The 24,112-nt window shown below is 53.7% G+C and overlaps 1 protein-coding gene across 2 annotated transcripts in view; it reads right to left on the bottom strand.

The window, feature by feature from the left end:
- The window catches only part of SRBD1 (S1 RNA binding domain 1), an 855,271-nt gene that overhangs the window by 647,422 nt on the left and 183,737 nt on the right, over positions 1 to 24,112 (bottom strand). For both annotated transcript variants that reach the window (XM_086927787.1, XM_086927788.1), the window contains exon 5: positions 3,015 to 3,389. In XM_086927787.1, coding sequence (XP_086783913.1) covers positions 3,015 to 3,389 — 375 coding nt within the window. The remainder of the gene's footprint in view (positions 1 to 3,014; positions 3,390 to 24,112) is intronic.

Raw genomic sequence — 24,112 nt, 5'->3', positions numbered from 1 at the left:
GCTTGTGTCCGGATTATACAAAGCATTGTTGGTCACTATAAGTGTTATGTTTCAAGGAGCGCTCTCTTTTACCTGCTTGTCTACCGCTATGAGCAGCTACATTTGGATTGATAACGAATATCACTCAAAAAATTTATATAGTGCATCATGTGTCCAAAAGTGCCAGAAATCATACCTGAGGAGCCTGAGGCAGGAAGAATAATGTAAGCAGATTGAGGTTTTACTTTTTAGTTTTACAGAAACACTGCTTTCCGTGACAATTGAATAAATGATTTGGGTAGGGGGTTGGGTTTGACTTCAAGGAAACTGACCTCTTACCAGCAGAGGCGAAATCTTGGAGGTTGAAAGAGCCCAGTGGCAAAAGATTTAAAAAGTCCCTTACCAGTGACTTCATGGCAAAAGACTGTGTTTTGCACAGACAAAGCCATATATTTCTCAATCAAAGCATGGAAATGAGGTCTAAAATGTTCTGGTTCGTTCTATTCAAATCTACTGGCAACAGAATGAACTCCATTTTGCTTAGCACAACATTTGCTTTCCTTTTGTGATATTGTGCTTTAATGAGCGAGGTAAATAGCGCACTCATGTACTCTTTCAAGTTCCTTGAGGGAAGCTTACCAGTATGGAAGCCTTAAATGTCCGAAACCCTAAGGGTACACCTTTTATCTCTCACATGGACGTGCAGCACCTGTTGCAGTTTTCAACAAACTGATGTGTTTGCACTTGGTCACCAAGAGACTGGGGAACAAACATGTAGTATCATCCAAGTGCTCTCTCACACCAGAGCCAAGGAAGTTGCTTTTTTGGGCCAACAGATTATTGACCGCATCCCCCGGCAGCTGCAGGTGTTTTCACATGCCTGCTGAGCACAGAATAGTGTCTCTATTGGGATGTAGAGCCAGGCAGGACTCATGACAGACGGGTTAATTTTGTGATCCTTCTAAAACAAAAAGAATATTTGGCAATTAACACAGTTGCAAATGTCCGCATATCTCGTACAATGCAAAGGAGCTGCTTCCAGAACCTTGTAAAGACATTGGTGATTCAAGAAGTGGTTTCTATAGGGAATTAACCTGTTATAATCCGATGGATCACCAGGGGAAGAAGGGGCTTGAGGAGAGTGGCCAAGGCCTTTCCAATAATCTTATAATCAGAATTAGGAACAGCTATACATCTGTAAGAAGATGGGCAACTTAGGGAATTCTACGACTTGAGCAGAGTCAACCATTTCCCCTCCTGATAAGAATCTTTGTCCACCTCTGGATTATTCAATAGTTGGAGGAATTCCAGAAACCTGAAACCAACCTAAAGGGTTGTATGCCAATTTTGAGTGGCTTTTCAGGATACTGTGAAAAGGAACTGTCCATCTCTCCTAATGTAGGAACTAGACATTCACAGTCCACCTACTTGCCCTCACTCCACAAGTGAGATGGGGGGGCCTAAGGGTCCAATCAAATTTTTTTGTGCTTATCCTTGTCTCCCATCCTGCTTGGTTACCCCTTTTACTGTTCTTCTCCTTATTCTTCCTCCTCCATCAATTTTGTTACCAACCTCTCTGCTGGAATGGGGAGATAACTTACATGGTACACACTCCTATTCCCGTCACCATTGTTAGGAACATGCAATTAGCTAAATGGCTACTGGTTGTGTGCACTGGATACAGCTATCTAATATCTGTCTTTTTACATGCTGAATATAGACTATGATGTGTGCATCTCCGGCAGCCCTTGGTTATTGAATTCCTTTTATTTTATGTTTCCACACTATGTCACTCTTACTAGTGTTCTGGCCAGTAATGTATTATAAAGCCAATGTTTGGGTGAGGAACTGCTTGAGATGGACATTGAGAAATCAAACTCTCATTAAACGAACTATATTTTATATGACATCCTTTAATGAACATGAAGCTAAAATGTGTCTCAACTTACACTTGAGAACCTCAGTGGTCAAGTCAAACATCTCCAATTATGAGAGAAACTGGCAGTGCAGATGGTGGCCACAACATTCCCCACCCCTTACTCTCCAGTCTATTCAATGGTGACTTTGCCACAACGATGCCCACTACTACACAAGATAGTTGAAGGGGCTAAGATGGGCGACACTTAATCTATGGCGAGACTGCCCCTGAATATTATCATTTTGGGGGGGAAGCAGAAGCTTTGAAAGAAATGCTAGGATATCCATTTCCCTTGGATTCATTAGGGTTTGTGAAAAGGGGAGTCTCACCCTCTCTAGTGCTATGGCACCACAGGCTAGGGAATAGCCTCATGCAGGGAAAACTAACGAGCAATGTCATTAGAATTCACTTTTAGAAACCTCTGCTTAAATATCCGACTTGCGGCCCCCCGTATACAGCATGCCCTCCTGAGTGGAAAACAATGGTGTTGTTTCTCTAAATGTTGGAATTTTGACTCCGAATTTGCAATTCCCCTTTTGCAAACTGCAACAGATGTACTACTTGATGTTCTTCGATCCATATCTGCTGGTGTTACTTTTGTGGGTGGGATGGAAGAGGGACAAAAGCTACTATGACCGCTCATAATGATTATGTAAGTATCCAATGTTTGAAATTCAATACAAAGAAATTGATTTTAAAAAAGTGCCTCTCCCAGTAGAAACCCCACAGAAGACACTCAGTGATGAGAGAGAAATAGAGAATACTCTACGAAATATAAATTGCAATTGCTCCGGAACATGAAATATACAATCTTATAGCGCACATAAAGGTTACGAGGTAAGGGCTCTGCCCTGATGTGTGCAATAAGAAGCATTGTACCCTGCTGCAATGTGATTTGCTGTCACTATACATTTTCAGTAGTTTTCTGGTTAACGTGGTACACAATATGCTGCTATTAAGACAGCAAGTTAGAAAGTATAATATAAACTTCCATTCTTGCCATAAAATCATCATCCAACTTACTCTCACCTACTCACTCGCAAAGGACTGAAATCAAATGAAAGCAGTAGTATTGCCCCCTTCTTCAGAAAATTATACAATTTTACAAATGTCATACCTGTGTCAAATCCCAGTGCATTTGAAATTCTCCGAGCATTTTGTTGCCTTTACTGAAACGGCCTAGTCCGTCAGGATGCTGTGCGGATTTCAACTTTTTTTGTGGTGGTTCACCAAATGTAAAGTCATCTTCGCCCTTCATTCGCTTGCAATGCGGGTCACTGGTTGAGGGGTAGTCATCGTCGTCCTCCTCCTCCTCCTCTTTCTTCATTTTCGCCCCTTTTGGTTTCCTGGGCTTTGGCGTTGCTTTTTTTCTTGCTGCAGGCGTTGCTGTTTTTCTTGCTGCAGGTTTTCTTTTTGGTGTTCCTTCCGGCTCAGGTTTTAACCCATCTTGAATTGTTTTCAGGTCTAAGTCGGCAATGCCAACAGACAATCTCTATAAAATAAATGAGTTGCAAACATGTTCATGAAATGTGAAACTATAGCGACATTGAATTTACCAACATCCAAACATGCATCTGAACAATTATAAGTAAAGCACATTGTTAGGAGTAGTGGGTAATGGGATAAGAAGTCCAACACAGCACAAAGGCTGATGTTCCAAACATTTTGGCCAACATTAAACTTTAAAGTTTTGGTGCATTTAGTTTTGTTGGATAATTGTGTGATCAGAATCTGTTTAACAATATAAAATGCAGAAAGTTCAAGCAATCCACTTTTTTTTTAACACATTCACTCAAATCGCAATCAACAATTCAGCACGGTTGCCCAATGTGAATAAGAAAAATAATTAATTAAGCTAAGGTAAAATAATTCATAGTGCAAATACAGTAAGGTGTTCAAAAATCATAGGAGCTAATTGTCATCAGTCACCACTCTCATTCACCGCCATAAGGAAATAGACCCTTGGGGTGGATGCAATAAAAGGCATAGTGCATGACCATACTGTCCACCAAGTATGTACAGTGTGTAAGCCAGTGCAGGCCACTTAATTATGCACTGCAAGTAAAACACCCAAAGGCAACGCTCTGTAGTACCAGGAAAGCATTGCTGGATAATACTACTAGTGAGTACAATCCAGAACGCAGCCGCCAGACTGATCCTCGACCTGCCCAAGAGAACTCACATCATCCAGCACCTGATAGACCTCCACTGGCTCCTGGTCCAGAAGCGATGCCACTTCAAGCTCCTGACTCACAACTTCAAAGCCTTACACGACCACGGACCCGCCTACGTGAACCACCGCCTATACTTCTTCCACCGACCACCCCAGGAACCTCAGCTCCCCAGACCTCACCCTCTCACAGACCTCTGCCATACACCCCTGCTGCGCCAGAGGATGCTCCTCCCATCTCGCCACCAAAGCCTGGAACACAAACCCCCTCATTCTCCCCCTCCGCAACGCATCTGCACTGACCCACTTCAGGACCTGGCTCAAGACCTGGATCTTCGACTGAGACACTCAGTAAGCGCCTGGTTACCCTCTCGGGTGATAAGCCATGCTTTACAAGTACTACTTGATCGATTGATTATATTGAACCAATGGTTCCCAAACTCAAGAGGAATGGCCCTAAAAATATATAAGACCTTTGGCAAAAATAAAGTTTTTACCACATTGCAACGGCCGACTATTGACCAATGTAAATTATTCATCCTTCACAAGGTTCATTTTGCCTTTTGAATAACTTGAGTGAGTTTGATTCCACTCTCTAGTCCACTTCTGCACGTACATTAACTCCCAGATATACTGCTTGATCAACAATGCATGCATCAGATGACTGTATCAGGCTATTTTCTACCAATTGGGATTAACTTCGATTTAGCTGGAAGATTTGCCAAAAGACAGTGCCTCTTCTTCTATTGCTCTCATTGATTCATCTGGCTCAGATGTTACAAATGCAATGTCATAAGCGTGAGTGTCCCAGCAGTGAAACTGTAAGGCTCTTTTTTACATATTGGCGTCAAGTTTTCAGATCACAGGGTCAATATTTAACGCAAATATTAGAGGTGAACAGGGACACCTCTGTCTTGTGCATCTCTCGATTCATATTTGACCCAACTGCACCCCTGACCCCCGCCTTAGCTGTAGGCAGGCTATGGGTTTACGATACACTGCTTGGACTGCCTTAATATACCTAATACCAATTCCAAACCAACCTATAACCGCCCACAGATACTCCCAGGTTACCCTGTCAAATGCTTTCTCACATATATTAGGGATAAACCCATGGGATCTCCAGACACAGCAGCTACATCAAAACGTGCGATAACTTGCCAGATATGGTCCGTTGTGCCCCAGCCCAGAATAAAGCCATGCTGTCTTGCAGAGACCACCATACCAAATCTGGCTTAAACGTGTGGGGAGGATTTTTTTGTATAATTTGGTGTTGCTGTTCATTAAGGTAATTGGTCTACAAGACCTAGGATTGCACAGAGACTTTTCTTTTTTGAGAAAAAACACAATATTGGTGAACGGCCAAGAATCCGGTGGCCAACTGTCCCTTTTGCACTTGCAAAATCATTTACCACAGCTCAGAACCTAAGACAGTAAAAAAAAGTATAAAATTCGAACGTGATCTTATCAGCTCCCACGGCCTTCTCAGATGGAATATCTTTGAGCGCAGCCTGGCTTTCTTCCATAGTGATCAGTGAATCTCGAAAATCTCAGGCTTCATGGCTAATTCTATCGACAGGTATTGCATCCAGATATTGCATTATGCTTTCCTCTTCTGGCATCCCCTAAACACAATAAAGTCCTTCATAGAACCCCCAGAACATCTCCCGGATCCCTTTAAAGTCCATTACACTATTGCCTTGGTGATTACTAACTTTGGCGATTTGCCCTGCAGACACTTTTTTCCTATTACGAATTGCGAAAAGATGTTCAACACGCTCGCTATATTCTTAACATTCATGCCTCCCAGCCTGATATTTTTCAACTACTCTCTTTGCAATTTATCATTAATAGCAGCCTTGGCTAGGGTAAGCTCATAAGCTTGCCCTAGCCAAGGCTAAAGCAAGCAGAGAAGAAATAGGAAGCTAGATGATCATACTAGCTTCCTATTTCTTCTCTGCTTACTGCTTTGTCCGATGAGTAGTGGGATCCTGATCTCCTTTTCTCTAATAATGCTGTTTTGCGCATGTTCATTGCTGTGTTCATGGGTATCTGGGACTGCGAAGTATCTGCTTCGCTTACATGGCCGTAGGAATGTTGTGTGGCTCCTTCTGGGCAGCTCCTTGATCAGTTTCTTTCTCAGGGAACCGGGGCCAAGGTGCGTGGTGGTCCGCTGGCCACTAGAAGGCAGGCATCTCCTACGTCAAAATCAAGACATGGCCATCTCGGAGAGGAGAGTGCGTCCGTCACAGCTTTCGCGGAGTGCATCCGCCGGCGTTGGTACTGCCGAGCTGTGTTCCTCACCAGCCTTGAGCAGTGAAACCCTTCAAGGTAGACCGGCAGAAGCAAAATAATCCAGCGTGTAGGCATATGTGGCCCACACTATGTTATTCCTTTTGTAGTTCCCATGCCTTACTTTAAGGGTGACTGGTCTGCCTCCGTCCTACTAGCATTACTAGGAAAGCATTGACTCTTCAGAGCCTCTCCTGTTAGGGTTCCTTCATCCCTTTGCTGGAGTCTGTAAGGTTTGGGGACCCTGGGTTATTAACACCCTTACAAGGGCTGAAAGTGCCAACTTTATTGAAGACCTCACAAGGTCTGTGGTTCTTATTACTAATTTCTGTGGCACACCTTAGGCACATTGATCCCTCTTACCTGGTGTGTGACCATTGTTCCCCATTTCTACCTTCTAAAGCAAGGTTCAGAGCGATTTATACTTACCTCATGGAGGAGTTTGGGGACTAATATGAAGAAGAGGAGGACGTAGCTTATTTCCTGGTCACGCCCTACTTCTATGATGCGGGTGACACTTCCAAAGTCAGGGTGGTCTCGGAAGCAATGGAGAAGAGACTTATGTAAATGGCACAACGAAGGCTACAACCCCCTCGCACCGAGGTAAGACCTTCTAGAGCCATTGGCTCCAAGACCTCAAAAGCCGACTGCTACCCCAATCACCCTTCTGAGAGTCCACACAAGGTTCACTTCCAGCAGGGGGGGGGGACCTAGACACCTTCAGTAGGCTTAACAAGGCCTTTCTGGGGGCCACACCACCCCTTCTGCCAGAGACCGTGGCCGGCCTTTCATCTGCAGACGAGTCATGTCTTGATACTTTCCCTGTGGAGTCAGACAGGGATTCCGACCATGACCGGTCCTGGCGCCCCATTCTCCATCCAAGCCCTCCAGACGCACTGGGGATGCCTAGTCAGACCTCCTAGAGCCCAAGGAGCTATTGCACCTTCGCTCCTTGGAATAGGTCCCATGTGATAAAGTGGCCAGGTATGTGGCCAGTAGACTATACAAGCCGCTTGACCAAGAGGTCTGCTGCCGTCTCATGGTAGAATGCCCCTGGCCTTCCTTGGAGGATAAGGTGGTGTTGATGCCCAAGATAGCCTCTTGTATGAACACCTTCTTAGCCAAATACATCAAAGACCCTAAGAAGAGCATCGCAAAGGAGCCTCGAGCGGAAATGCTAGAAGCGGGCCCAAGGAACACTCGTGGAGTGTAGGCCCACAATCTTCGGTGCAAATGGTGCTCGGGGCTTGGACTACAAGTAGCCCAATACACACCCTCTGGAAGTCAATGCACTTGCAAATGTGCACCGTGTCCAGGAGTTCCGGTTCCACGTCACTCGTGAGGGCTGCGGGTCTCAGCTTTGCTGGGATCTCATGTCGGCCTCTGAGAAGTCTGGAAGTCCGTGCCTGAGTCACAAATCCGTCAGGATCCGGGGGGGAGCCTTGGAAATGCAGACCGGCCGGATGCTTCTTTGATACCTGTTTGAACAGGGGAGTCACTCCTTGACCCCAAGGGAGATTCTTCTGTCTTCTAGTTGAAATAGAATGTCTAAGTTCCAGGATATATGTTGCAGAGTTTCGTCCAGGTGTAATCTAAAGTCCGAAGGACTGGGTTCCTATACTTATACTAAATTTAGGGGTTGGACTTACTCTAGGGTCCCACCTATGAGAGGATCCAGGGAGGGGGTGGTTACACCCCTTTCCCTTTGTCCAGTTTCACGCCAGAGCAGGGGCTGAGTGCCCCTGCAACCAACCGGTTTCAACTGGGGTATGCACAGGGACACCAAGTGCGCCCCCAGCACTGTCTGAAAAGCATTCTATGAATGCACCCACCCAGCCCCAATACACTAAAGCCTGTCTGGGAGGTGGTTACACCTCCCTGTGACAGGAAACCTATTGTCCAGGACTTCCCTGCCGGAGCTTAGTCCAGCAGCAGGAGGTCACACTTGTGTCTGGCTCGGGGGGAGGGTTGGAAGGGGGGTTAAGATTCCAAAGTGTTTGACACCAAACACAACATGTTTCCATGCAGCCATTCCAAAGTTAGCATTTACGGCAAGTTTATAATGCACTTAAGAGTATATGGTCTGGCTGCATCACAGAACAGCCTCAGAGAATAGATTTCGAAAGCTGCAGAGGGGTCCTGCTCATGCATGGGCACCCTCTCCTCTCACACAAAACCAAGCACTCTGCCTTCAGGATTGATAAAGCCTGCCATAGAAGTGACTTATAGATTTATATGTGTCAGTGATTAAAGGTAGATATAGGTAACCTATATCTTAGTAAGGGGTGCATGCACCACCTTACCCAGGCTGCAGCAGCAGACCCGTGGCGCCATTTTGGAAGGCTTCCCAAGGGTGGCATAATATATGCTTCAGCCCCAGTTAGGCCTCTGGGGTGCCTATGCCCTTGGTACCTACAGTACCATATACTAGGGACACACAAGGGTAACCCAGTAACCAATCTGGAGTGTATCTAAAGTACATGCAATCAATTTAGAGAGGAAGCAGCAAGGCTGGGGTCCTGGATATCACGGCCCCAGCCAGAATAAAGTCGAAAAACAGTGAAACACCAGCAAAAAGTGGGGGTAACCATAGTAAGCAGATCCTACTCTCCTACACCCGCCAACTCCCACAATGAGTTTTACTTATTGTTTCATGCACTTGCTTGATGTAGGGGGGGGTCATCTAGCAAAGTTCATAGACAATTGGCGGGCTCTTAAAGCTGCTTCAAATGGTGCAAGGGTTCCACATGGAGTTCTATGGGTCCCCTTTCAGCAACCCCCCGAACCCCCCAATCCTCTTCTCCGGCCTGGAGGCTACTCACATTCAACAGGAGGTTCAGGAACTCTTCACCAAGGAAGGAATGTGTCCTACCACTCCTCATCCCTATGGATTCTGTATTTGGTGCAGAAGACTGATGGGGGCAAAGCCCGGTGATCAATCTCCAGGAATTCAACAATTGGCTGGTATACCGCCACTTCATGATGGAGGGGATTCATCTTCTCTGTGACCTCCTTTGTCCCATTAATTGGATGGTCCAGTTGGATCACAAGGATGCGTACCTCACAATATCGATTTTCTGCCACACGGAGAAACTGGTGATGTAGCAGGAAAAAAAGCAAGTGACCACCTTAAGAATTTCAGATGAGCTGTAAAAAGTTGTGATTGTCTCTCCCTTTATAACCAGTGTGACTACAGGATGGCACCAGGTGCCAGCCACAAATAATTCCTAATTAGCCCATAATCAGGTTAAGAAATATGTTGGTTATCTCCATTTTTAATGCATGAACAATGTTTTCCCCTTGTTTTTGGAAAAAATACACATTGTTTTTTACATGATCGCTGGGAGGTGTGCGCCAAATACTGGGAAAGGAATATTTTTGCACATCAGCAAGATTGTTTAGAGATGAAACATGATAAGAATAATTAAAGAGTCATACAGTCTAGAGTAAAATGGAAAAGTAAGACTAACTTCACATGGTATCCAGAAGTTCACTATATATTTGAGTTCACTAGTGAGAGGAGCTTTAGAATTCACAGACGTATCATAAACTCAGGTGAGAGCTACAGGCCTTTTACATTTACAAAGAATGAATGTGTAGTCCTTTCAAGCAGGGACATGATTTTTGCCCTGAATAAGGCCCCAGATCCATTTTGAACTCGTTGTGAGGTCCAACACGTGCTGGCATTCCTTAAAATCAAGGTTAACTGAGTTATAACTCTTTTTTTATTATAACCCTAGTACCCTACTAATAAAAGACTTTCTTGTGAGGTATTTTTACTCACTATGCACTACTCTTCTCTAGATCCTTGCTTTATCTGGTTTTATTTCATCTAAGAACTCCCAGAGACCATCTTCTGGTTGAGTCCACCCTAGGGGTATCATCCTACCAGGGTGTGGCTAGGTGCTGTGATGACGCATGTCACCATTCCAATATCTTGCTTTACAACAGGAAGACTAGTGAGCTCCAATTGGTACTCTTGCTCTTCTCTTTCCTCATCTCGGTTTTTGTCATGGCCCAGTTGCTGTTGTGTGAATAATTATTGTGTTTGGGAGGGGGGCGGAGCTTGCTGCAGCGCAAGATGGCCGCGTAACAGAAGAGCTTTGTGAGCCATCAGCACTGCCAATTGTCACTTATCCTGACAATCGGCACCGCTACTCCAACGCTTTCTACACTTTTGAACAGCGCTGAACAAGACCTCTCTGCTGATATCCTTCTTGAGGTGGAGTCTACCCCGGAACGGACGCAACAGGCCTTTGCTGCGTGGGAGAGGGGCGGCCCAGACCTTGGAGCTCCCAGGCCTGGCTTCACTATATCGGGTGCCGTTGCCCAGTAGCGCCCATCGATTCCCCCCTCTGAGAAGCTGGGGCCCTCCTGCTGCCAACAAACACTGCGGTTCAACCCACTGTCTGCTTTCACCTGGTGCTGAGGCCGGCCCCTGCAGTGGATCCGGCTCAGCGGGTCGGAGGTGCACGGAGACAGCACGGCGGGACGGCCTGGTGCACGCCCGGATTAGCCCGCTGGACCCTTGGCTTCACCCGTACACACAGTGAGCTGCTGTGATCGCGTCTGCGAAGATTGGTTTCCGTGCCGTGCCTACCGGTGCACTGCGCTCTCTGGCACTATATCACCCACACCTCCCTGCTTGCCCCTCTCGTGCCTCGCGCCCTGCTCCCGGAACCTGGAAGAGCTCCCGCCTACCAGCTCCCGCCTACTGATTGCAGTGACCAGTGGACGCCTGGGGTTCCTTCGTAACCCAAAACTGGACCTGCGCCCTTGCTGCTTGCGGAGGTGAACTGGTGGGGTGGTGCTGTTCCCCATGGCCTACTACCCCCATTGGGAGGAGGCCGATCTAGCCGGGGCCTACCGTCCTGTTGGGGGGTGCCTGAGGAGGAGGAACTGCTGCGGACTGAAGCGCCAGGGCGACGCCCGCCCATCAGCCGCGGGGGAGCCTCGGAGTCCAGGCTTGGAACGCGACTGAACCGGCAGACCTGATGCCCCATGATGCTGGGTCATCTGCATTGCGTGGCTGAAGTTGTGGCCTACGTGGAGAAATGCATCCTCTCAGGGCCCGATGAATGAGGTCGCTGCACCTTGACGAACCCGGCCCCGCCAATCGCTCTCCTGTAGCAGGGATTTCACCTTCCCCAGCGATATACTGCTTAAGAGAGGACCTCTGTCGCGAGCGACCCACTTCTTTGACTACGGCAGGCAGATACTTGAGCACGACGGCCTTCCGGAGATACCGCTCCCAGGAGAGAACTTGGCCGAAATCGCATAGCACAACTCGTGGAAGACCCTAACCACCTTGGCCTAGTCGCCATTTTCCTGCCTGCCCTGCAAGGACGCCTACAGCACTACGCACCTCAATTAAAGACCTATCCTAGATGTGAATAATGCCACTGGACTGCTGAGGCTGGATGCAACGTAACTAGTGAGCCTTGAAGTCGCAGGCTAATGCCGCGCCACCCCACCATACACCGCCAAAACCTACCCAAGAGCAACGCTACTCCCCTCACCCTCGAGTGGCTGGCATCATGGCCAAGATCGATAAAATGCAGACAAAGCTCCCATTTGACTCAACGCGCTCCAGAACTAGAGAGACAGGGGGCCCGAGCCACAGACACCCAAGCAGGTAACTCGGAGGAAGAAACAGGCGAGGTCAAACAAAAGTTTGCAGTGTTACAGAAAAGCCTGTCGGTGATCAATGGATAAATCGAGTCTCTGGTCTTTCGTATGGACAGGATGACGGAACAGCTCAATAAGCAAGCGGAACGCAGAATCACAGAGGTTGAGGAGGCGCAGTCTGAAACAGACTATACAAAAACAGATGGCTAAGGCTCTCACGTCGCTCCAGGATAAGGCAGAGGACTTGTTAGCCCACTCCTGTCGGTGCAACATTCGTATCACGGGCCTTCTGGAATCTACTTCAATAGGCAACTCCGAACAATTCATAGAAAAACTCCTCACAACCTTACTGGGCCGCGGTACCTTCTCGAATATTTTTGTGGTCGAAAGAGCCCACTGATTGCTGTGGTTCACCTCCTCGCCCGATGATAGACAAATTGCTGAATTATCAGGACAGGGACTCAGCCCTGTGACGTGCCAGAGAATTGGGAAGCTTCGATATGAGGGCTCAGCGATCTCGCTCTACCCAGACTTCACGGTGAAAGTACAAGAAGGGAGACGTCAATTTAATACCCTCAAACAACAACTCCCGAAAGCACTGCAAAAGGCACTCAGAGATTTCTCCAAACTGGCAAAACGAGATGCAGTGGGGGAGAGTTTACTCGACATGGAAGACGGACCACCGGAGGGCCGTCTAGATGATGCTGACTAAGCCATCAGAACTGAAGGCGCCCTTTCCTGGGGCCTGGCAAGTTGACACTTACTACATGCCTTTTTGTTTCATCTGGGCCCAACTTTGCAGTGCTGTTGGCCCCTGGCATCCATGGGATCCAGCGGATCTCCCAACAGAGCGACGCTGTCGCTCAGAACTCTTGCAAGTTTTTGTGGACTTTAAACAGTTGGGGGGATGCTCACTTCCTGTTTGTATGACCAGCATTGTCCCTAGTGTATATGCAGGTACTGCTGGGTGCAGATATTCTTTCCAATTATTTACATTAGGCTGTATTTCTTTTCCCAAATGCTTGCAAGTAGTGTTATTTCCTTAATTAGGTCTGATTGTCTTAACACGTTCATTATAGTGCAGATCAATGCTGATGGGTATTCGTAGTGCTTTGGTAACATCCTCCCGCGTGTTACACATTACATAGTTTGTTGCCATTTTTAGGGCTCGCCTGCTGATGCGCTTGCGCATAGCTGGCGAGCTATATTATGGCTTAAACAGAGTTCAACCATCTCGGCGATTTGTTGCAGTGCCCGAGAGCGCGTGCACATCAAAGCCACCAGCCTCCTCAGGCATCTCAAGCTTCCCCCAGCCGGCATTTCTGCTCCCCTAATTATTCACTGCACGGCCGGCCGGCCGGCACATCAAAGGCTGCTGCTCCCGGCCTCTATTCTTCCCTTCTTGCCTCTCCCCGCACCCCCTTCCCACCACAGCAATGCCGAGGGCTTGTTTATATTGCAGCCTAACCATCTCGCACGCTGCTCTTGAAACAATAACCGTTGTTGGTCATGATATAATTAAACGCTCTAAATATTTTATCAGGGCCACACAGAATTTTATAAAGTCTTTTGCTGGCATTTTCGTTTTATGCTGATTGCTATTTTACACCTTTCACATGCTGGCGATTTGCTTCAAGGGAATACATTCATACTGAATCCCGTTACTAGAGCTTTCTCCTCTTCTGCTAAATATGGGTTTTAGTTGAATTTCATTGATCTCTTTTACTAATGATTTATAAAAAGTGCCACCCACCACACAGCTCCACCTACACAGCTCCACCGATGCACCCACCACACAGCTCCACCGGTGCCCCCACCACACAGTTCCACCGATGCACCCACCACACAGCTCCACTGAGGCACCCACCACACAGCTCCACAGATGCACCCACCACACAGCTCCACAGATGCACCCACCACACAGATCCACAGATGCACCCACCACACAGCTCCACAGAGGCACCCACCACACAGCTCCAGCGATGCACCCACCAAACAGCTCCACCGAGGCATCCACCGAGGCACCCACCACACAGCTCCACCGAGGCACCCACCACACAGCTCCACCGAGGCACCCACCACACAGCTCCACCGGTGCCCCCACCACACAGTTCCACCGATGCACCCACCACACAGCTCCACCGAGGCACCCACCACACAGCTCCACAGATGCACCCACCACACAGCTCCACAGATGCACCCACCACACAGCTCCACTGATGCACCCACCACCCAGCTCCACCGATGCACCCACCACACAGCTCCACTGATGCAACCACCACACAGCTCCACCGACACAGCTCCACCGATGCACCCACCACACCGCTCCACTGATGCAACCACCACACAAGCTCCACCGACACAGCTCCACCGATGCACCCACCACAGAGCTCCACAGATGACCCCACCACACACCTCCACTGATGCACCCAAGACACAGCTCCACAGAGGCACCCACCACACAGCTCCACCGAGGCACCTACCACACAGCTCCACCGATGCACCCACCACACAGCTCCACCCATGCACCCACCACACAGCTCCACCGAGGCACCCATCTCACTGCACAACAGATGCACCCACCACACAGCTCCACAGAGGCACCCACCACACAGCTCCACAGAGGCACCCACCACACAGCTCCACAGAAGCACCCACCACACAGCTCCACAGAAGCACCCACCACACAGCTCCACAGAAGCACCCACCACACAGCTCCACCGATGCACCCACCACGAAGCTCCACCGATGCACCCACCACGAAGCTCCACCGATGCACCCACCACGAAGCTCCACCGATGCACCCACCACACAGCTCCACCGATGCATCCACCACACAGCTTCACCGATGCACCCACCACACAGCTCCAGCGATGCAGCCACCACACAGTTCCACCGACGCAGCTCCACCAATGCACCCACCACACAGCTCCACCGATGCACCCACCACACAGCTCCACCGAGGCACCCACCACACAGCTCCATCGAGGCACCCACCATACAGCCCCACCGATGCACCCACCACACAGCTCCACCGATGCACCCACCACACAGCTCCACCAATGCACCCACCACAGCTCCACAGATGCACCCACCACACAGCTCCGAAGAGGCACCCACCACACAGCTCCCCCGATGCACCCACCACACAGCTCCACCAATGCACCCACCACAGCTCCACAGATGCACCCACCACACAGCTCCGAAGAGGCACCGACCACACAGCTCCCCCGATGCACCCACCACACAGCTCCACCGATGCACCCACCAAACAGCTCCACCGATGCACCCACCACACAGCTCCACCGATGCACCCACCACACAGCTCCACCGAGGCACCCACCACACAGCTCCACCGAGGCACCCACCACACAGCTCCACCGACACAGCTCCACCAACGCACCCACCACACAGCTCCACTGATGCAACCACCACACAGCTCCACCGACACAGCTCCACGATGCATCCACCACACGGCTCAACTGATGCAACCACCACACAGCTCCACCGATGCACCCACCACAGAGCTCCACAGATGCCCCATCACACAGCTCCACCGATGCACCCACCACACAGATCCACCACCGAGGCACCCATCACACAGATCCACCGAGGCACCTACCACACAGCTCCAACGAGGCACCTACCACACAGCTCCACCGATGCACCCACCACACAGCTCCACCGAGGCACCCACCACACAGCTCAACAGATGCACCCACCACACAGCTCCACTGAGGCACCCACCACACAGCTCCACCCATGCAGCCACCACACAGCTCCACCGACACAGCTCCACTGATGCACCCACCACACAGCTCCACCGAAGCACCCACCACACAGCTCCATCGATGCACCCACCACACAGCTCCACAGATGCACCCACCACACAGCTCCACCGATGCACCCACCACACAGCTCCACAGATTTACCCACCACACAGCTCCACTGAGGCACAGACCACACAGCTCCACCGATGCACCCACCACACAGCTCCTCCGATGCAGCCACCACACAGCTCCACTGATGCACCCACCACACAGCTCCACCGATGCACTCACCACACAGCTCCACCGATGCACTCACCACACAGCTCCACCGATGCACTCACCACACAGCTCCACCGAGGCACCCACTATACAGCTCCACCAAGGCACCCACCACACAGCTCCACCGATGCACCCACCACACAGCTCCACCGAGGCACCCACCACACAGCTCCACAGATACACCCACCACACAGCTCCACAGATGCATCCACGACACAGCTCCACAGAAGCACCCACCACACAGCTCCGCCGATGCACCCACCACACAGCTCCGCCGAGGCACCCACCACACAGCTCCGCCGAGGCACCCATCACACAGCTCCGCCGAGGCACCCACCACACAGCTCCGCCGAGGCACCCACCACACAGCTCCCCCGATGCACCCACCACACAGCTCCACTGATGCACCCACTAAGCTCCACCGACGCACCCACCACACAGCTCCACCAATGCACCCACTAAGCTCCACCGATGCACCCACCACACAGCTCCACCGATGCACCCACCACACAGCTCCACTGATGCACCCACCACCCAGCTCCACTGATGCACCCACCACACAGCTCCAGCTACACAGCTCCACTGATGCACCCACCACCCTGCTCCACCAATGCACCCACCACCCTGCTCCACCGATGCACCCACCACACAGCTCCACCGACACAGCTCCACCAATGCACCCACCACACAGCTCCGCCGAGGCACCCACCACACAGTTCCACCGATGCACCCACCACACAGCTCCACTGATGCACCAACTAAGCTCCACCGATGCACCCACCACACATCTCCACCAATGCACCCACTAAGCTCCACTGATGCACCCACCACACAGCTCCACCGATGCACCCACCACACAGCTCCACAGAGGCACCCACCACACAGCTCCACAGAGGCACCCACCACACAGCTCCACAGAAGCACCCACCACACAGCTCCACTGAAGCACCCACCACACAGCTCCACCGATGCACCCACCACACAGCTCCACCGAGGCACCCACCACACAGCTCCACCGATGCACCCACCACACAGCTTCACCGATGCACCCACCACACAGCTCCAGCAATGCAGCCACCACACAGTTCCACCGACACAGCTCCACCAATGCACCCACCACACAGCTCCACCGATGCACCCACCACACAGCTCCACCGAGGCACCCACCACACAGCTCCACCGAGGCACCCACCACACAGCTCCACCAATGCACCCACCACACAGCTCCACCGATGCACCCACCACACAGCTCCACCAATGCACCCACCACAGCTCCACAGATGCATCCACCACAGAGCTCCACAGAGGCACCCACCACACAGCTCCACCGATGCACCCACCACACAGCTCCAGCGATGCACCCACCACACAGCTCCACCGATGCACCCACCACACAGCTCCACCGAGGCACCCACCACACTGCTCCACCGAGGCACCCAACACACAGCTCCACCGAGGCACCCAACACACAGCTCCACCGAGGCACCCACCACACAGCTCCACCGAGGCACCCACCACACAGCTCCACCGATGCACCCACCACAAAGCTCCACCGACACAGCTTCACCAATGCACCCACCACACAGCTTCACTGATGCAACCACCACACAGCTCCACTGACACAGCTCCACCGATGCATCCACCACACAGCTCCACTGATGCAACCACCACACAGCTCCACCGACACAGCTCCACCGATGCACCCACCACAGAGCTCCACAGATGCCCCCATCACACAGCTCCACCGATGCACCCACCACACAGATCCACCGAGGCACACACCACACAGATCCACCGAGGTACCTACCACACAGCTTCACCGAGGCACCTACCACACAGCTCCACCGAGGCACCTACCACACAGCTCCACCGATGCACCCACCACACAGCTCCACCGATGCACCCACCACACAGCTCCACCTATGCACCCACCACACAGCGCCACCGAGGCACCCACCACACAGCTCAACAGATGCACCCACCACACAGCTCCACTGAGGCACCCACCACACAGCTCCACCCATGCACCCACCACACAGTTCCACCGAGGCACCCACCACACAGCTCCACTGATGCACCCACCACACAGCTCCACCGATGCACTCACCACACAGCTCCACCGATGCACTCACCACACAGCTCCACCGATGCACTCACCACACAGCTCCACCGAGGCACCGGCTATACAGCTCCAACAAGGCACCCACCACACAGCTTCACCGATGCACCCACCACACAGCTCCACCGAGGCACCCACCACACAGCTCCACAGATACACCCACCACACAGCTCCTTAGATGCATCCACGACACAGCTCCACAGATGCACCCACCACACACCTCCACAGAAGCACCCACCACACAGCTCCACAGAAGCACCCACCACACAGCTCCGCCGATGCGCCCACCACACAGCTCCGCCGAGGCACCCACCACACAGCTCCGCCGAGGCACCCACCACACAGCTCCGCCGAGGCACCCACCACACAGCTCCGCCGAGGCACCCACCACACAGCTCCGCCGAGGCACCCACCACATAGCTCCGCCGAGGCACCCACTATACAGCTCCACCAAGGCACCCACCACACAGCTCCACCGATGCACCCACCACACAGCTCCACCGAGGCACCCACCACACAGCTCCACAGATACACCCACCACACAGCTCCACAGATGCATCCACGACACAGCTCCACAGAAGCACCCACCACACAGCTCCGCCGATGCACCCACCACACAGCTCCGCCGAGGCACCCACCACACAGCTCCGCCGAGGCACCCATCACACAGCTCCGCCGAGGCACCCACCACACAGCTCCGCCGAGGCACCCACCACACAGCTCCCCCGATGCACCCACCACACAGCTCCACTGATGCACCCACTAAGCTCCACCGACGCACCCACCACACAGCTCCACCAATGCACCCACTAAGCTCCACCGATGCACCCACCACACAGCTCCACCGATGCACCCACCACACAGCTCCACTGATGCACCCACCACCCAGCTCCACTGATGCACCCACCACACAGCTCCAGCTACACAGCTCCACTGATGCACCCACCACCCTGCTCCACCGATGCACCCACCACCCTGCTCCACCGATGCACCCACCACACAGCTCCACCGACACAGCTCCACCAATGCACCCACCACACAGCTCCGCCGAGGCACCCACCACACAGTTCCACCGATGCACCCACCACACAGCTCCACTGATGCACCAACTAAGCTCCACCGATGCACCCACCACACATCTCCACCAATGCACCCACTAAGCTCCACCGATGCACCCACCACACAGCTCCACAGAGGCACCCACCACACAGCTCCACAGAGGCACCCACCACACAGCTCCACAGAAGCACCCACCACACAGCTCCACTGAAGCACCCACCACACAGCTCCACCGATGCACCCACCACACAGCTCCACCGAGGCACCCACCACACAGCTCCACCGATGCACCCACCACACAGCTTCACCGATGCACCCACCACACAGCTCCAGCAATGCAGCCACCACACAGTTCCACCGACACAGCTCCACCAATGCACCCACCACACAGCTCCACCGATGCACCCACCACACAGCTCCACCGAGGCACCCACCACACAGCTCCACCGAGGCACCCACCACACAGCTCCACCAATGCACCCACCACACAGCTCCACCGATGCACCCACCACACAGCTCCACCAATGCACCCACCACAGCTCCACAGATGCATCCACCACAGAGCTCCACAGAGGCACCCACCACACAGCTCCACCGATGCACCCACCACACAGCTCCAGCGATGCACCCACCACACAGCTCCACCGATGCACCCACCACACAGCTCCACCGAGGCACCCACCACACTGCTCCACCGAGGCACCCAACACACAGCTCCACCGAGGCACCCAACACACAGCTCCACCGAGGCACCCACCACACAGCTCCACCGAGGCACCCACCACACAGCTCCACCGATGCACCCACCACAAAGCTCCACCGACACAGCTTCACCAATGCACCCACCACACAGCTCCACTGATGCAACCACCACACAGCTCCACTGACACAGCTCCACCGATGCATCCACCACACAGCTCCACTGATGCAACCACCACACAGCTCCACCGACACAGCTCCACCGATGCACCCACCACAGAGCTCCACAGATGCCCCCATCACACAGCTCCACCGATGCACCCACCACACAGATCCACCGAGGCACACACCACACAGATCCACCGAGGTACCTACCACACAGCTTCACCGAGGCACCTACCACACAGCTCCACCGAGGCACCTACCACACAGCTCCACCGATGCACCCACCACACAGCTCCACCGATGCACCCACCACACAGCTCCACCTATGCACCCACCACACAGCGCCACCGAGGCACCCACCACACAGCTCAACAGATGCACCCACCACACAGCTCCACTGAGGCACCCACCACACAGCTCCACCCATGCACCCACCACACAGTTCCACCGAGGCACCCACCACACAGCTCCACTGATGCACCCACCACACAGCTCCACCGATGCACTCACCACACAGCTCCACCGATGCACTCACCACACAGCTCCACCGATGCACTCACCACACAGCTCCACCGAGGCACCGGCTATACAGCTCCAACAAGGCACCCACCACACAGCTTCACCGATGCACCCACCACACAGCTCCACCGAGGCACCCACCACACAGCTCCACAGATACACCCACCACACAGCTCCTTAGATGCATCCACGACACAGCTCCACAGATGCACCCACCACACACCTCCACAGAAGCACCCACCACACAGCTCCACAGAAGCACCCACCACACAGCTCCGCCGATGCGCCCACCACACAGCTCCGCCGAGGCACCCACCACACAGCTCCGCCGAGGCACCCACCACACAGCTCCGCCGAGGCACCCACCACACAGCTCCGCCGAGGCACCCACCACACAGCTCCGCCGAGGCACCCACCACATAGCTCCGCCGAGGCACCCACTATACAGCTCCACCAAGGCACCCACCACACAGCTCCACCGATGCACCCACCACACAGCTCCACCGAGGCACCCACCACACAGCTCCACAGATACACCCACCACACAGCTCCACAGATGCATCCACGACACAGCTCCACAGAAGCACCCACCACACAGCTCCGCCGATGCACCCACCACACAGCTCCGCCGAGGCACCCACCACACAGCTCCGCCGAGGCACCCATCACACAGCTCCGCCGAGGCACCCACCACACAGCTCCGCCGAGGCACCCACCACACAGCTCCCCCGATGCACCCACCACACAGCTCCACTGATGCACCCACTAAGCTCCACCGACGCACCCACCACACAGCTCCACCAATGCACCCACTAAGCTCCACCGATGCACCCACCACACAGCTCCACCGATGCACCCACCACACAGCTCCACTGATGCACCCACCACCCAGCTCCACTGATGCACCCACCACACAGCTCCAGCTACACAGCTCCACTGATGCACCCACCACCCTGCTCCACCGATGCACCCACCACCCTGCTCCACCGATGCACCCACCACACAGCTCCACCGACACAGCTCCACCAATGCACCCACCACACAGCTCCGCCGAGGCACCCACCACACAGTTCCACCGATGCACCCACCACACAGCTCCACTGATGCACCAACTAAGCTCCACCAATGCACCCACCACACATCTCCACCAATGCACCCACTAAGCTCCACCGATGCACCCACCACACAGCTCCACAGAGGCACCCACCACACAGCTCCACAGAGGCACCCACCACACAGCTCCACAGAAGCACCCACCACACAGCTCCACTGAAGCACCCACCACACAGCTCCACCGATGCACCCACCACACAGCTCCACCGAGGCACCCACCACACAGCTCCACCGATGCACCCACCACACAGCTTCACCGATGCACCCACCACACAGCTCCAGCAATGCAGCCACCACACAGTTCCACCGACACAGCTCCACCAATGCACCCACCACACAGCTCCACCGATGCACCCACCACACAGCTCCACCGAGGCACCCACCACACAGCTCCACCGAGGCACCCACCACACAGCTCCACCAATGCACCCACCACACAGCTCCACCGATGCACCCACCACACAGCTCCACCAATGCACCCACCACAGCTCCACAGATGCATCCACCACAGAGCTCCACAGAGGCACCCACCACACAGCTCCACCGATGCACCCACCACACAGCTCCAGCGATGCACCCACCACACAGCTCCACCGATGCACCCACCACACAGCTCCACCGAGGCACCCACCACACTGCTCCACCGAGGCACCCAACACACAGCTCCACCGAGGCACCCAACACACAGCTCCACCGAGGCACCCACCACACAGCTCCACCGAGGCACCCACCACACAGCTCCACCGATGCACCCACCACAAAGCTCCACCGACACAGCTTCACCAATGCACCCACCACACAGCTCCACTGATGCAACCACCACACAGCTCCACTGACACAGCTCCACCGATGCATCCACCACACAGCTCCACTGATGCAACCACCACACAGCTCCACCGACACAGCTCCACCGATGCACCCACCACAGAGCTCCACAGATGCCCCCATCACACAGCTCCACCGATGCACCCACCACACAGATCCACCGAGGCACACACCACACAGATCCACCGAGGTACCTACCACACAGCTTCACCGAGGCACCTACCACACAGCTCCACCGAGGCACCTACCACACAGCTCCACCGATGCACCCACCACACAGCTCCACCGATGCACCCACCACACAGCTCCACCTATGCACCCACCACACAGCGCCACCGAGGCACCCACCACACAGCTCCACCCATGCACCCACCACACAGTTCCACCGAGGCACCCACCACACAGCTCCACTGATGCACCCACCACACAGCTCCACCGATGCACTCACCACACAGCTCCACCGATGCACTCACCACACAGCTCCACCGATGCACTCACCACACAGCTCCACCGAGGCACCGGCTATACAGCTCCAACAAGGCACCCACCACACAGCTTCACCGATGCACCCACCACACAGCTCCACCGAGGCACCCACCACACAGCTCCACAGATACACCCACCACACAGCTCCTTAGATGCATCCACAACACAGCTCCACAGATGCACCCACCACACACCTCCACAGAAGCACCCACCACACAGCTCCACAGAAGCACCCACCACACAGCTCCGCCGATGCGCCCACCACACAGCTCCGCCGAGGCACCCACCACACAGCTCCGCCGAGGCACCCACCACACAGCTCCGCCGAGGCACCCACCACACAGCTCCGCCGAGGCACCCACCACACAGCTCCGCCGAGGCACCCACCACACAGCTCCGCCGAGGCACCCACCACATAACTCCGCCGAGGCACCCACCACACAGCTCCACCGATGCACCCACCACACAGCTCCACTGATGCACCAACTAAGCTCCACCAATGCACCCACCACACAGCTCCACCAATGCACCCACTAAGCTCCACCGATGCACCCACCACACAGCTCCACCGATGCACCCACCACACAGCTCCACTGATGCACCCACCACCCAGCTCCACTGATGCACCCACCACACAGCTACACAGCTCCACTGATGCACCCACCACCCAGCTCCACCGATGCACCCACCACACAGCTCCACTGACACAGCTCCACCAATGCACCCACCACACAGCTCCGCCGAGGCACCCACCACACAGCTCCACCGATGCACCCACCACACAGCTCCACTGATGCACCAACTAAGCTCCACCGATGCACCCACCACACAGCTCCACCAATGCACCCACTAAGCTCCACTGATGCACCCACCACACAGCTCCACCGATGCACCCACCACACAGCTCCTCTGATGCACCCACCACCCAGCTCCACAGATGCACCCACCACACAGCTCCACCTACACAGCTCCACCGATGCACCCACCACCCAGCTCTACCGATGCACCCACCACACAGCTCCACTGACGCAGCTCCACCGATGCACCCACCACACAGCTCCACTGATGCACCCACCACAGAGCTCCACCGA

This window comes from Lissotriton vulgaris, chromosome 6, assembly GCF_964263255.1.
Source record: "Lissotriton vulgaris chromosome 6, aLisVul1.2, whole genome shotgun sequence".
In the NCBI taxonomy this organism is placed as follows: Eukaryota; Metazoa; Chordata; class Amphibia; order Caudata; family Salamandridae; genus Lissotriton; species Lissotriton vulgaris.
This window is presented reverse-complemented; position numbering and strand designations above follow the sequence as displayed.